The sequence below is a fragment of the Henckelia pumila genome, chromosome 4 (assembly GCF_033568475.1).
Source record: "Henckelia pumila isolate YLH828 chromosome 4, ASM3356847v2, whole genome shotgun sequence".
In the NCBI taxonomy this organism is placed as follows: domain Eukaryota; kingdom Viridiplantae; phylum Streptophyta; class Magnoliopsida; order Lamiales; family Gesneriaceae; genus Henckelia; species Henckelia pumila.
In genome coordinates this window covers 11,373,682-11,388,979 of record NC_133123.1, presented here as the reverse complement: position 1 = coordinate 11,388,979, position 15,298 = coordinate 11,373,682, and the positions used below count along the sequence as shown (strand labels likewise).

General features: G+C 32.4%; 2 protein-coding genes across 2 annotated transcripts; both read right to left on the bottom strand.

The window, feature by feature from the left end:
- Nucleotides 1–1,154: 1,154 nt before the first annotated feature.
- Nucleotides 1,155–8,101, bottom strand: LOC140865215 (uncharacterized). Its single transcript, XM_073269780.1, has 9 exons — nucleotides 7,903–8,101; nucleotides 7,749–7,789; nucleotides 6,292–6,385; nucleotides 6,093–6,200; nucleotides 3,194–3,248; nucleotides 2,806–2,946; nucleotides 2,424–2,653; nucleotides 2,290–2,350; nucleotides 1,155–1,541 (listed from the first exon to the last, which is right to left on the bottom strand). Exons 1-5 carry the CDS (start codon nucleotides 7,967–7,969, stop codon nucleotides 3,238–3,240), a joined length of 321 nt encoding a protein of 106 aa, XP_073125881.1. The 5' UTR covers nucleotides 7,970–8,101; the 3' UTR covers nucleotides 1,155–1,541; nucleotides 2,290–2,350; nucleotides 2,424–2,653; nucleotides 2,806–2,946; nucleotides 3,194–3,237.
- A 1,031-nt stretch (nucleotides 8,102–9,132) lies between these two features.
- LOC140860172 (uncharacterized) lies at nucleotides 9,133–13,366 on the bottom strand. The gene is made up of 12 exons (XM_073263022.1): nucleotides 13,086–13,366; nucleotides 12,552–12,636; nucleotides 12,338–12,389; nucleotides 12,218–12,238; nucleotides 12,086–12,139; nucleotides 11,718–11,765; nucleotides 11,066–11,128; nucleotides 10,684–10,749; nucleotides 10,493–10,531; nucleotides 9,976–10,092; nucleotides 9,764–9,856; nucleotides 9,133–9,551 (listed from the first exon to the last, which is right to left on the bottom strand). Exons 1-12 carry the CDS (start codon nucleotides 13,186–13,188, stop codon nucleotides 9,321–9,323), a joined length of 972 nt encoding a protein of 323 aa, XP_073119123.1. The 5' UTR covers nucleotides 13,189–13,366; the 3' UTR covers nucleotides 9,133–9,320.
- Nucleotides 13,367–15,298: the final 1,932 nt, after the last annotated feature.

Genomic DNA, 15,298 nt, shown 5'->3' with positions numbered 1-15,298 from the left:
CGTTTTTTGAGCTTATGATTGATTATGTGTTTATGCATGTTAATTCGTATGTAATTCATTGTGATAATAGGTAAAAGAATAAAGGTGATTCAATATAATTCCAACACATAAGAAAGACATTAAGGATTTTATGTCAATAATTTCATGCTAGAATTAGGGTTTTTATTCCTTAATCTTAACACACACACACACACTTATATATATAATGGAAGTCGTGATGGCCTATATTATCTCCCATATATTTTTCATCAGCAGATATCTCGTGCGACGATTTCGTGGATTTTTATCCGTGAGACAATCAATCTTATCTATATTTACAATAAAAAGTAATACTATGAGCATGAAAATAATTTTTTTTCATAAGTAACATAAATAAGATACATGTCTCACAAAATTGACCTATGAAACTGTCTCACATGAATATTTTTTTATGTTCTATACCATTTTGTATGTGTACAACTCTAATTTTCAATCGTATTATATTTTATTATATAAACACATTTTTTAAGAAATTATTCAAAACATTTTTTTCGAGTAAATTATTCAGACACATTTGATGAAAAGTAGAAGTGCCCTTTCTTTTTCTTTTTTTTTTTTTCATTTATTTTTATTTGATAGTTTTCATTTTCTTTTTTTCCATTTATATTTGATAGATGTGTCAAACTCAGACAAAATATGAAAAGTTAATTCTATATAAAAATGAATAAATAATTCACACGCACTCACTTCAAAGAACACGATGATTTATTTATAAGGGACAAAAGAACGCAAAAACGAATGAAAAGCATTTCACTAGCCATTTCCCATGCATGTATAGACACAAACGACATTCACGCCCGAAAAAAATAAAGTTTAAAATGGTTAAAAACATATAATCATAATATCTTAGTGCATCCACCATTCAATTGTTTTCTTCAAAACTCCAGCATCCTGCAGGAGCCCCACATTTCAGACCAAGTGCCATGGCTTACAACTGATGAAGATGATCTTCGGCACTAAACCCAAACTTAGATATGATTTGGAAAGTACGTCCAGGAAGTTGAAAAGTCGCGTATGTAAGCAAAACAAGTGTGTGCGCATGTGCATAATATGTGTAGAAACATATGCATGTTGTAGTCTCAAAAACAATGAATGATGGAACTCAAAAACTTCGCAATTAATTCATCTTCCACCTAGGTTGTCATACAGCAAGTTATAGCAACTGCAGCCAATGAGAATTATGTCTCCAATACAAGTTGAACTAATAGTTATGGTCCACAGGTACTCAAAACCTGGTAAGTTAAGATTCATGAAATACATCGAACTAGTATATAAAATAAGCTTCAAGACCTTAGCAGAGTTGCTAAAAGACCTAAGAACTAAGAAGCTAAACTAACATGGTTTGTACCACGAAGTGGACATTTCATTCTTTAAACGCCACTTGTACTGGTTGATAAGTCTTGTGCATCGCTATATTAAAACAAATCCAAATCCTCTAAAACCTTCACAACTATTCAACACCTTTCAGTAAGCTCCAATCTCATGTCTGGATCTTCCATATTCTACAAGAATTGCAAAACAAAATATCATATACAGATCAATCTTCATGTTTCTAAGGCTCGTAATTAAGCTTAAAAAACCTCCCTCAAAATATAGCTTGTCAAGGAAGGGAAGAAAGGAATATTTGATGCGCATCAATTTACGGAGACATCTAATTCATGTGTGTAATCCAAAAAAAGAATTGACAATGCTTAATACATACAAGTACTTTGTTATACTACACTTTGTACATACGCGCACTTGCCACCCACGAAAATATAGAACTACTCATATACAGAAGCCGTATTACATAAACAGAAAGAACGATAAATGATGTACTTTAGTTCGTTTAAAAAGTAGGATGCCCAAAAAATATTTTCATTCCGTCAGAGCACAATTATTAAATTGATCTTCGCTATTATGTCTAATACTCTTTTAGTCACAAGTTTTAGTGTTCAATGAAATCTTTACTTTTTTGACAGAAAAAGAAAGGGATCTAGCCTGTCTAAACAATAATTCCTGTTTTGATTTGACCTATTTACACGAGTTGCGTGAATATATACAAGAAGTTTTTGGATTTAAAAAAAATTCTTCTCAGGATACAAATTTGAAGGAAACTCTAAGCAAAAAAGTTATATTCCCCCTAAGAAGCAAAGTTTCTTGAAATTCATAACCGGTAACATCTACTGCAATATTTCTTTTTTCTACTCATGATGTGTGTAATAAAATGCTCATTAAATGTAAAAAAAAACGAAGAGGATGAAATTGTACCTTCCTAGACTTTATATTTGCCAACTGTTATTGCTTTTAAACTTCCACCAGGAAAAATTAACTAAAAGAACAAAAAAGAAAAAAATTAATCACAAAAAAAATCAAAATGGTTAGATCAATAAACTGTTTGCTACCTCAATCTGTTTCTGGACATTCTTTTCCCGCTTTCTTAGTGTCCTCGAAGGTGTTTTACCGGTCATTCCGTAGATGTCTTCAGAGATTTCTTCTTGCCTTAACTCAAGAGAGAAGTTAGGGAGTTCGGGAAACTCCTCTTCTTTCCTTTTTTTTTCTTTACCTATTTTCCCATGCAACTTTCGTTGCTTGCTATTCTCTGTGACATCTTTCTGTCTCTGAAATCCCATACCTTCTTTTACAAGAAACAAAAATATGTTGGTAACTATTAACCATATAATCATAAATAATGTATATGACAACAATTTGGCAAATTTTATTTAAATACAGGTGGACAACCCAAATTTAGTGCCTATATTGAAATTGGTTCTTTCTCCCTCTTACCTTCAGGTACTTCCACAATTTTAACAGGATTATCATCTTTCTTGGGGGATTGAATCTCCTCATTGTCATTTATCACGAGTGGGCTTGATCTAGAGGATCCTGATAATGGCATTTTGCTCTTCTTGTTGATTGAATCAAAAGCTTTGGAAAGAGAATTAAAAGAAAATAATAGCCATCAGAGCAATAAAATATAACCAAAATTTATGCAGAACCATAGCAACTCATGCGAGAAAAATCAAGATGCACCCATCAAATGTGCATTATCCACGCAAGGGCTTGCATGTGTGTAGATGTAGATGAAATTACACATACAGCATATAGTTAGAGATATAAACTACACAGATTGCATGCACTGAAAACTTTTTGAATGAGATTCTGATGTACTAACGTGAATGGGAGGATTGAATTCTCTTCCACTTCAGAAAGCCTCAATTAAGAAAGCCCTGAAACAAACCATAGAATAATTAAGTTATAAAAAGAGAAGCATCTACACGATTTCATTCAAAATCTACAATAGGAAAATGCACGTATATCCATACAAGTGTTTTTGCACTTGCAATCACCAAAACAAATTAGGTCTCTTATAAGCAGAAATTTAAAATAGGAAACAAGGTTTCAATTTTTTTTTTACATTTCTAAGATGTGTATATCAGAAATTTCTCCTATCTTTAAAATGTAAGGGTTGGAAATTTCAGATTTTCGAAAGGCAAAAAAACAAAGTATTGAGTTTTCTCCCTAATTCTCTGGTTTTGGTTCAGAAGTTTCTCAGATTTTCAAATGTATGTATTAGAAATTAGTCGAACCTCAAAAACTGAAACCCCTAAGTATGATTTTTGGAAAGGCAGAAGGCATTAGCATAGTAGCGAGAGACATCAGAGATAAGAGAAACAGTTACACGTTTCTTTAATAAAAAAAAAAACTTGAAAAAAAATTCCCAGGAATCTTTTGAAGCCGCAGAGTGAAAGATCCTCACAGAGAGTTGAATAAATTGTAAGAGAAGGCACTGGTGTAAGGGTAAGAAGAGAGGACAGAAAATGCAGTTTACAGAGATGCAGAGAAAGAGGAGGTGGACTGATGTCATGGAATAATAAATGAAATTTGTGCTCTTATGGAAAAAAATCAAGATGCTGGATTTATTTAATTTGTCAGCAATTATGTGTCAAAAGATTACCAGCATGTTTATGATAATTTGACAGCTTTTTCACCACCGCATTATATCATTAATAATTGTCCAAAAACATCAAGTGTGCTATTGAAATCTGAAATTTTCAAGGGTTCTTAAAAACCAGACCCTTTTTAGTTGAATTTATTTAGTTTTTGTATTCCCTGATATAAATTTTGTGTACATAATGGTACAGTTACAAGTACAGAAAAATTTCTTTAGCCACTTTCAAAAAAACCTCAAACTTTTATAGTAGACGTGCTCATATCCTTACAACATTGGTGTTCCATTCAATTCTACTTACTCATTTCATGGATTCTGAGTGACGCGAGATAGTTCAGCATAATCCAACTTAAGCAAAAGGTAAATAATTTACTCTTCCCATAACAATATGAGCTAGAAAGTAGGGGGACGACTTCTTAAATACATTATAGAATAGTTGTTAAGTACTTGATTTGTGTAGTTCTTTATTGTTTGTCTCCTACATCGACTAAAGGTTTACCATATAATGCCATAACTTGCCGAAATTGCTTCAAAGTTAGAGTGTCTCGAATATGCAAGATAACTTCGCCTCCAGATAGTTGACACTCATTCTGCCATCAGATAGCTAAAATATAAGCATGCAAAAAGAAAAGGAATAGTAACACCTAAATGGCTATAAGATGTTGCAGAAATCTGAACAAAATTAATTTAGAGGATATGCGGTGAAAAGAATAAATATTGAAATGACAAGTAAACTCCGACATATATTAGTTTTCTACATCGTAAAAAGATTAGCATCAAATACATGGGACACATTTGCATCAAACACGTCCATAGTAAAGACTCCGTTGTATTACGAGGAAAAACTCAATAGCGAAATTTAAAGCTATTGAATTGTACTGGAATAAATTTGGTATAGGTGGAGTAGGATTGACTCGTGGGAACCTCGAAAACTTACCTTTGGATCAACATTAAAAAAACGGTAGTTTCTAAAGGATAACCCAAAATCCAGATATATATCAAACAGATTTCTTCCTAGAGAGGGGAAGATAATTGAGTTTTTCCTGATTAAAGAGTATGGTCTACACCGCCATCGAGCCTTAAACTAGATGAGTTATACAACAAACTACCATTTTAATAGGTTTAGTCATAGATAGAAAATCATCTTCAAACTTCAGCTAAACAAGAAAAAGTTAGATGACCGTAAATAAATGGGTTTGTGACAACTTCATGTGTTGTCTTGTATGATGATAGGATAGAGGAAGAGAAAGGAGATGTGAAAATTATCGTGGAGATGTGAAAATTATCGTGGAGAGCATTAACCGTATCCTGACACATTAACGGTGGAGAGCATTATCGTGGAAAGCATTACCAGTTGGGGATGGGAAAATTATCGTGGAGAGCATTAACGGTATCCTGATACAAAGCCATATGAAAAACAGAAAGCCTAAATGGGACAAGGGACACAGGGAAAAAAGAGATAAGCAACGCATTAGAGAATGAACGAGAGTGAATATTATGATCACCAACATAACTACCTTTGCACGTGTCACCGAGATAAAGAGAAGGGACAAAATGATTTGATGCAGTTGCAACTGATTAAACATATATCAATCTAAATCAATTCCAATTTCAGTTGTTAACTTGTTTTTTCAGAAGATTGATCGGAAGGATGTATATACTTCCATTTTACATTTTTATCAAGAATTGTTTTTCTTTTCGAAACAAAACCGCCACCGATTTATGTTAATACGAGAACAAATAGTCTAACCCAAGAAACATGTTATTCTTTCCAACAATGTTGAAAGACAAATCAGAATAGGTCAAGCAAGTTTCACACATTCCGCCAAAAGGTTGATCTAAAAAAAAAGTGACGGAAAGAAGAAAACTTAGCAAGGATAGTTACATCTATGATAGGTTGGAACTCAGACTAATAATCCATTTGTTTTGAGTATGTAGATAACACTTTCCTTACTGTAATACTGATGACAGTTGTCTAGGACTATATCAAGATTTACTTAAGTTGGTTATAATTTTAGATCATTTAATTCGATTAATATATTCGGGTAACATATTGAACAAATTAGAGATACACGTCAGTGAGAAAAAGATTCAAATCAGTAAATGTAACCGCTCTGCCTACCTTTCCAAACTCTAAATACATCAACACAATGCCTTAAATAGAGAAGAACCAAAGGTATCAATATCCAATGATGGACGTGATAACAAACAAAATGATCAACATTATTGCCTGTATCGAAAACGTTAAAATCTTTAATGTGCAGTTCCATTTTTCCCATAACATACATATAAATCAAGATAAACCAAGAACCGTTATATACCATGTGCTTCAAATTTGGGACTTCGACCATAATCCAGATCAATATCCCTCAACTTCCATAGATTCCCACTCTGCAGCCACAATAAATGCAGTTCCTGAAAAAAGAAAAAGAAAAAAAGGAAATATGCTTGCAACAAATGTATGATATTAATTCAATTTAATATCATAAACATAAAACATTAGATACAGAAATATGATACAATTTAATTTTTCTACTCTTATGGAATCCCATAAAAATAAAACATTCCAAGAAATAGGAATCACACAAGTTTGAAGATTTACAACTTGATCTCATCATTGTCTAGAGATTAGTTCTTTTGTTGCATTTGACACATATGCTTGCAACAAATGTATGATATTAATTCAATGTTTCTTCTTGTTTCACCAAGTCATTTGACTGGTGCAAATGAAGACAAAATATCAAGAAGACACCAAGATAAATGCATATCCGTTGCATCTATTTGAAGTTCGAAAGTGATGCTAAGACAGTACAATGAGACAAAGCAATTGTATAGCATATCACAAACAACTCACATTTATATGGGCTAGAGACAAATGCATTAATTTTATAAAATATTCCTGAGAAATTACAAATGCATGAAATATTGATGTTGTTGACAGCTATAGTGAGGGACAGATGCAGTAGCACAGACTTTCCTTGATATTTATATAATAATCACAAAAAATCGTAAACCATGAGAAAACAAAAGGTCACTTTAAACAACTGAAAATTTAATAATCAGAAACCAGTTGCAGAACCCGATCGTTGTCAATTATTTTTACAAAATAATTAATCTCTACATGCTAACTATCATTCGCTGTTTATAATGATTTTCACTCAAGGAAGATATCATCATGCATTCAGTTTCGATACGTCTTTCTAGAGCCACCATAATGAATCCAAAACTAGTAGAAGTGAAGGCTTTATCAAAACTACAGTCGTTAAAAGATAAGCAAAGATTCCACTGCATAAATAAAGAATCACTACAAACTAGTCCTGTAAAAAAAATTAGTCCCAAGAGTACAAGGACCACATATAAACAAATAATACATGAGTATGAGCATGAGCAATGCAATGTCATTCGAAACACCAAAAATAATGTGTATACTCATGCATACATCTATCTTCATAGAGGTAAAACTGCGGGCCTCAAAAATGATATTCATCATAGATTTTATTTGGACAAGGCCAAGTGCTGATTACAATGTAAGCTAAAATGCATTCATCACTTTTTATAAATGAATCTTACTGCTATAATTTACAAGAAAACACAAAATAAACTAGGGAAAAAAAATCATTTCATAAACTCAATGCAACTAAAACAAAATGTTAAAAGTCTATAACATAGCTAGCATGGGGGATGCATCGAGGAATTGCAGAAACAAACCCATATAGCCATTTAAGGGATTCAAGTATTCAATCCCACGATCAAGAGAATAACGGAATGGCCCAATTACATGGATGCGTGTTCTTTTAGGTTGCGCTTTCAACAAATTGTCTGCATAGAATCCATCCATAGGCCATATAGTGAATGCAATGAGTTCCCAACAAAGATTAATACTTTGTTTTCTGAATCAGAAGTGACCCAAAAATCAAGAAAGTAATACATACCAACTTCATGACCAAAACCGGACTCTTTTGGTATCGAGGGAAGCAGCAATGTAACTCGATCCTTCATACCATAATTCGCTACGGTCGGACCCAGTAAAATCGAAGGCAATTTATACTTCACCTGTAATTTTTCCAATATCTCGGGTTTCAACGCGGGAAAAGAAATTTCCTGAGCTCCATGATTATCCAGAGAAATCCCAAACGCTACAGTGGCGAAATATTTTTCAAATGATATAAGTTTATCGATTAAATTAAAATTTATTTTTGCAGTAGAGGGAAAATAAATATAATATTTTCAGATAAAATTGTATTTTTGATTTTGTATGTTTATAGAGTCATGATTTATTTTTATGTTCTCGAATTTCAAATTTAATCTGTGTTGGTAATTTTAATTATTTTTCATTTGAATATGTCAGTGTTGTATTGATATTATATCACAGTCATAATTACAATTATTTTTTTAAAAAATAATAGATTAAAACTAAAAGTTGACAAGACAAAAATAATAAAGAAATGAGCAATGTTATATATACAATCAAATTTGTACATTAATTTGTACAACACAACAAATTCAATACAAAAATTTCATTTATCAAAATCTCATGATAAATTGAATGTAAAATATCGCGATATAATAGCAAAATCTCACGATATATTTGTTGTAAATATCGTTGTACACGATATATGTTGTACTTCTGACATTATTCTAAAGAAATAGATATATCGGAAAGAATAAAAATCTTCCGAAATACTTTTTTTGAAAAGTTACTCTCCCATTGTGTATTTGAGTAATTTCAAATACACATTGGTGGGTTATTTTTTTTAAAAAAAATTATTTTGTTTAACCGAGATAATTTTGCTACCTTGCTTTGACTTATTATGTGTGTAGGAGCAACTATTATGCCCGTTTAGTTAAAACAATTTTTCTTCTCTAGATGCAATTTGATGTAATAATTTATCGAATTGATTATGTAGCATCATTATCAATTATTTTATTTAATTATTTTATTTAACACGTAAGAGATAATTTAAAAGAACAAACTGTGTTTTTCTTTTAAAAAAATTGGACATCTCCTATATATTTCAATACATAAGGCCATAATTTCTGGGAATTGGAAAATAACTTCGGTTGATTAAATTTTTTTTTTAAAAAAATAACATCTCCAAGTGTATTTGAAATACATTGAAGTTATTTTTCAAAAAAAAAAAAATTTGACAGAGGTTAAAAAAATAAAAATTCCCTCATAATTTACTCTAATTTAAACCTGTAGCACAAGTCTGCAAACGGTACCTTATTGACCAAAAAAACAAAAATGATAATTTATTCAGTAATCAATAATATGACATCTAAACATAGACGATGTCATTCATAATGGCCACATTTTCATGGTAAAATTCGTGGTAAGAATGTTAGTATCTCAATATAGCTTGATTGTATTCTCGCCATCATGTCCAGACACGAGCCTCAAAGGAGAGAGTTTCGATGATCTGTGTCGCGCAGTCGAATTCTCCAACAAGTATGGAAGTATGTGTTCTTCCATTTCATCATAAGAAATTTCAAGATGGCTTCCGCCTGCTTTTACAAACTTCACTTTCCCAGCTTCATCCAGCGTTTTCAGGCCGATCCAATCCTCGGTATAGAGGGTTGTCTGTAAAGATTCAACAATGCAGCTTGCTTCAGCAGGCATGATCACAAGATTGAACTGACATTTTTTGGATTTGTTGTTAATGATCATACTAGCACGATATCTATATTTAGTTCACGCATCTTAATCCGTTCAGACCCTATTCTTGATTCACGTCCATTGGTGAGCCTTATATATATAGTACCAATCATCCACTTATGATAAGAAACAGATACCTGTTGTGCGGACAGAATGGTGTCCCAGGAATTGTCTGGAAAGTAACCAAACCAAGAGGTCTCTTTCGGCACTAGAACGCTATCTTTCTCGAACTGGGCAAGAAACATTAGCTTGAGCCATATGTTTTATGTTAAAACAATCATGAAACTGGAGGAAAATGTTGACATTTCTTGTAGTGAACAAGTAATCGGAACCTTTACATCAAACTTACCATTATAAGTACCAAATTCTGCAAGCTAGAAAACCGCTCCTTGTACTTGGAATTATTGTGAAATTCATTATTTAGCTTAGGGAGGAACTTGCATCCATCCTTGTAGTCACTTAAATCCTGATAAAGTGGTCGACAGAATCTTAGGTTCAAATGGAGGGATCACACCTTAAACACATGGGGATATGTTAAGACTTTAGATTATATCAATCTAAGCCAAAATAACTCGCAATTCAATCGTGTGCTTGCTTCAAGAAGACGAACTTGGTCTAAACTCCAATTCATGCGTCACTCCACTTTGTTATCTTTTGAAAGGATCAGATATTTTTTCACCACTATTTTGAAAAAAACCGATTGACAAAAACTTGATTAGAAAGAGACATTTGAAAGGTAAATGTCTCCAACTTGCATAGATTAGAAACATAAAAAGTTAAATGCAAGAGCAATAAAAAACAAGGTCGTCGCTAATGTTTCATACTCGTACGCATAAATTCAACTCTTGCAAAAGAATTTTACTCACAGTTGGAATTTTAATGTAGTTCGAAGGTGCCAAATGTTCCTGCGACAACACAAAGCTGAGATTATTCAAAACGATGTAGATTCCCATGATGTAAAAATGAAATCAAGAAGAGAAATTTAACAAGTTCAGGAATTGAAAATATGGAATTTGAAATTTTTAAAATGCAATGCCATGTTGAATGATTTCAAAACCTGAACGAAGTCGGTATAAACTGCCAACTCGATCAAAAAGTCCACAAGAATGCAAACCAAAGCAGACTGCAAGACCAAGAATAAATTAACCAGATGGCCACCTTTTGAAGTACCTCCACTTATCAAACGAAAGGGCAAGAGTAGCTTAATTATGAAGAAAAAATTAGAAGAAACAGGTCAAATACTACGTAGCCTTAGTATCTTTTTATAAAGCATTGCAACAATGGATTAAGCAAACAGATATAAAAGTCCTCGTCTTTAAGAAACAAATCTAGAGTGTTTCCCTACTTTCATCAGCCAAGTAATCGGGAAAGAATTGAACTTTGGATATTTTATGGATCCTTAATTCAAAAGATTTAAATGCAGCTAGAAAATATCTTACTCCGCAGAAGGGAACAGAGGCTATCCCGGCATGTGGACCTGCCAAAGAAATAAGATTCCTCACCTGTGTCAATATTAAAAAAAAGAAGACATAATAATCGGTATTGTGAGCATATATTAATATTGGTATATAGAGGCTCCAAATTCTTAAAGAGTTAGAACTGTAAGTAATAAATGGTAGTTCGAAAGAACAACATACAACTTGAACAAACAGTTTATCAAATCTAAAAACCATTCGAAGGAACAACAGTGTTTCAAGATGGGGGGTTCGTGCTTCACGAAATTGAGTTGGATTAGGCACTTTGAGGGCAGTTAGTTGCATGTATGACAACAGAGTAACGACTAAGCGATTCTTGGGTAGCATTACAGAACCAATTGCTCCAACTGTCCTGTGTGACTCCCTATGCGGTGCAACAACCAAAATGAGATGTTTGAGATGTTGTACAGTTCAAATAATTTAATTTGCACCATTGTCAAACCTATAGCTTTTGGAACATCTATAAATATTCCATCCTACAATATGCTAAGGAAATCATCAAGTTGAAAAGAGTAGAATAGCATAGTCTGGGGCTTGGAAAGTATTGACGGCTGGATGAATTTGTAGAATGGAGTTTTACCCAAATTTTTTATCAAAGTGCTCGATCAGTACTTACTGGAGGTCCGTCACAGAACTCAATGACTCCTCTGCCAACCATATTACCCTGGAAATTAAGAGATTGGAGAGAGGTGTTCATCAGCAAATGAAACCATAAAAATTGAAAATGATAACACCATTTTTTCATATATCAAACATAAGAACATCAGAAACAATTACAGAATGTTCACATATTTCTTCCATAATAATAATAGAAATAAGTTAGCCACTAAACCAAACTCGATTTCAATAAAATTCCTCCCGTCACGAGTTTTTTTAAGGAAAAAATATCAGATATAAGAAATGATATAACAAATTAGCCCATAAAATGCATTTAAAATATGGTTCAATTTTGAGATATTGATGCCAATAGCAAAAGATTCCCACCTGCGAAAGCCCGATGATGTTGTAGCCATCACTTAGCTCAGTCATTTTCTTCACCTATTTGTTAAAAAGGCATTTGTTCTAAGCAAGATATTCTGGTGAATTAAGATAACTCTTCGGACAGAACGGCAATACCTTTTTGCAAGCAATGGCAGTCTACACCATACAACAAAAAAGGAAAAAGAAAATCTCATTAAATTGTAATAATAATGTTCTTCTGTATAACACAAATCGATTAATTCAGAAACAACGGACCTGTTTCCGAAAGGGCACGGTCCAAGAATCCCATTCACCATTTCCAATTTCTCTAAAACACAAAAACAGGACAAAATGAACCGCATACACAAGGTGTGCCATCCACATTTTATATCCATTTTTCGATACTAAAAGAAAGCGAAATCTGAAGTAAATGTACTCTATGTAGATCAAATTTATATCCATGTTCACACGAATCGAATTAAAAACATACATGCAATACCCAGGTGAACCAGACCAATTACTCAAAACCTTGGTGAAATGTGAGACTCCTTTATGATTGCAACTGTCCGATACTCCTGAAATATTACAGGTCAAAATGAGAACCATATTCAACATCTAATCGATGATTACTGTAAGGCCTCATAGTTAGAATCTTGAAACTGAGAATTCAATGTATCCTCTGAATTCATCATATTAACATAGTTCCCATCAGATCAAAGACTTAATATTTCCAAGAAAAGTGAATACCTGCGACTGAAAAGCACCAAATCCGCCAAAAAAAAACATAAACCCTTAATTTTTTTAGCCATCTACGAAATCATCAAACTCTGAAACTAACTATTACAGAACCCAAATTTTAAAAAATGGATGCAACCGCTGATTAGTAACTGTTCGAAACAGAAGAAAGTTCACAAAACAGCCCAATATCTAGTCCAAGAACTCAACAGAAGAATCACATATAGGCAGCATGAATCGTATTATCACCATATAACATACAAAATCCACAGCAGAATCTCAGAGTTACCATGAAATACAACAAAGGGGATGGCATGAACAGTTCTTGAGCTCAAAAGAACCGAAACTATACATAGAAGTAAGAATATTTTCAAGAAGATTTTGAGGGCCATTTGTTCTTGCAAACGCTGGTCCGAATCCACCACTCAGGAGCCAATTATCAATCTCTGAGTTCCGGAAACTTTTGGGTTTTCATGGAAAATTATGGTTGGAGAGTTGAATGAATGGACAGTGAATAATAATTTAATAATAATCCAAATGAGAATGATGAAGGACACTTGGATACGTGGGAAACTAAGAAATGAGGAATAGGATAATGTATTTCAATGGAACAACGGGCTCAACTAACAGTCAATGTTAAAAAATGCAGTTAGGCAACTAGGTTCCGTTTGAAAACGTATTTATAAAATGTTTTTATAAAAATGTTTTTTAAAATTTTTTTATGAAATATTTTTAAAATTGTTTTAAATATAAATATCTGTTAGGACAACTATTTTATAAAAACATTTTAACATTTCAAAAGTCATGTTGTTCATCTTTGTCTTTCATGGTTCCATGCTAAAAACATCTAAAAACACCTTTCAAGTATTTTTTAAAAACTATACTTTGAGAACACTTTCTAAAAATTAGTTTTCAAATTCATCCAAACACATATTTTAAGTTTTTTTCACTTATAAAATACCAAAAACGTTTTTAAAATATATGTCCAAACGAAACCATGATGTTTTACCTTTTATGACTTTTACCCCTCGGGTGTGTTCGAACAAATATTTTTAAAACGTTTTTAGTTTTCAGTTTAAAAAATTTCAAATATTTTTAAAACGTTTTTAGTTTTCAGTTTAAATTTTTTTAAATATCTGTCTGAATGTTTGAATGAAATTTTGTACATGGTTTATATATTTTTTTATAAAAAAATATATATGTTCTCCAGATGCATTTTTTAAGAATAATTGAAATATATTTTTATATTTTTTTATTAAATAAAACGCTGGTCAACCAGGTAATAAACCATAAAAAAAGAACAAAAAAAGAGAACGAAAATAAAATTAAAAAAATTTCAAAGAACAATTATCAAAACACTTTACTAAACATTTTTGTATAATAGTTGTCTAAACTCATGTTTATTCTTAAAACAATTTTTTAATTGTTGTCTAAACTCATTTTTGTATTTTTTTAATAGAAAAAAATACTTTTATAAACACATTTTATAAATACTAAGTATAAATGAAGCTTTGTCTCTAATCTCTGCTTCCAGTTCCCATTAAATAATGTGGATTAATATTATTTGTTTTTTTAAAGATTTTTTTTAGGAAAGTGTTATTTACACTCCAAATAGTATTTGTTTTTTTTACAAGAACTTGTAAATTTATTTCATAGATAAATAGTCATTAGTTAATTACAAGACTAATCAGTCAGGATGACAAATTCTCAGGTACCCAATCAAAAGATACAGAGGAAGAAATAACAAATTTCGCAAGGGAATCAGCTCCTAACATGGAAAAAAAAAATCAACATTTGCTAATTCAGATAGCAAAAATTTAATCTCTGAAGCATACAATCCAGCATAACTGAAATCACTCGAAGACTCAGTGACTGCTTGCACCGCCAAGAGCGAGTTTGAAGTAATAATAACATTCTGAAATCCTTTGTCTTTAATCACCTTAAGACCTTCCCATATAGACAATAACTTGAGAAGAACTATAGATCCCGTATTCGCCTTTTGCCTACCAAACGCTGCTACCACACGTCCCTCATTAGTACGAATAACTCCTCCAACACCACACATATTATCAGTGACGTTAAAACAAGCATCATTCGCAAACGATCGCACGGAGGTGCTTGCCAAGAATCTGGAGATTTTGATAATGAAGAATGATTAAATAATACACATAATTTAGCCGCCTTCTGAAAACTTGCCAAAAAACGTGGGGCATCCACCGATTTGCTGCTCAATTCACTCCCCTCGCTAGAGTGCTTTCCTCTGCATATTTCTTTCCAAACAAACCATGCATTGCACGCAAAATCTTCCATTTCAGATCGGTTAAGGTTCTGCATCAAAACCTCACACACCGATCTCGAATCATTATGCATAAATCCCTTGATCCGTCTCCAAACATCATTATTAATCCACAATTTCTTCACTTTGGGGCATAGGAACACAACATAGAAAGTAGAGTCATTATAATATCGACAAAACGAACACCAACCCGGTACCGGCACATG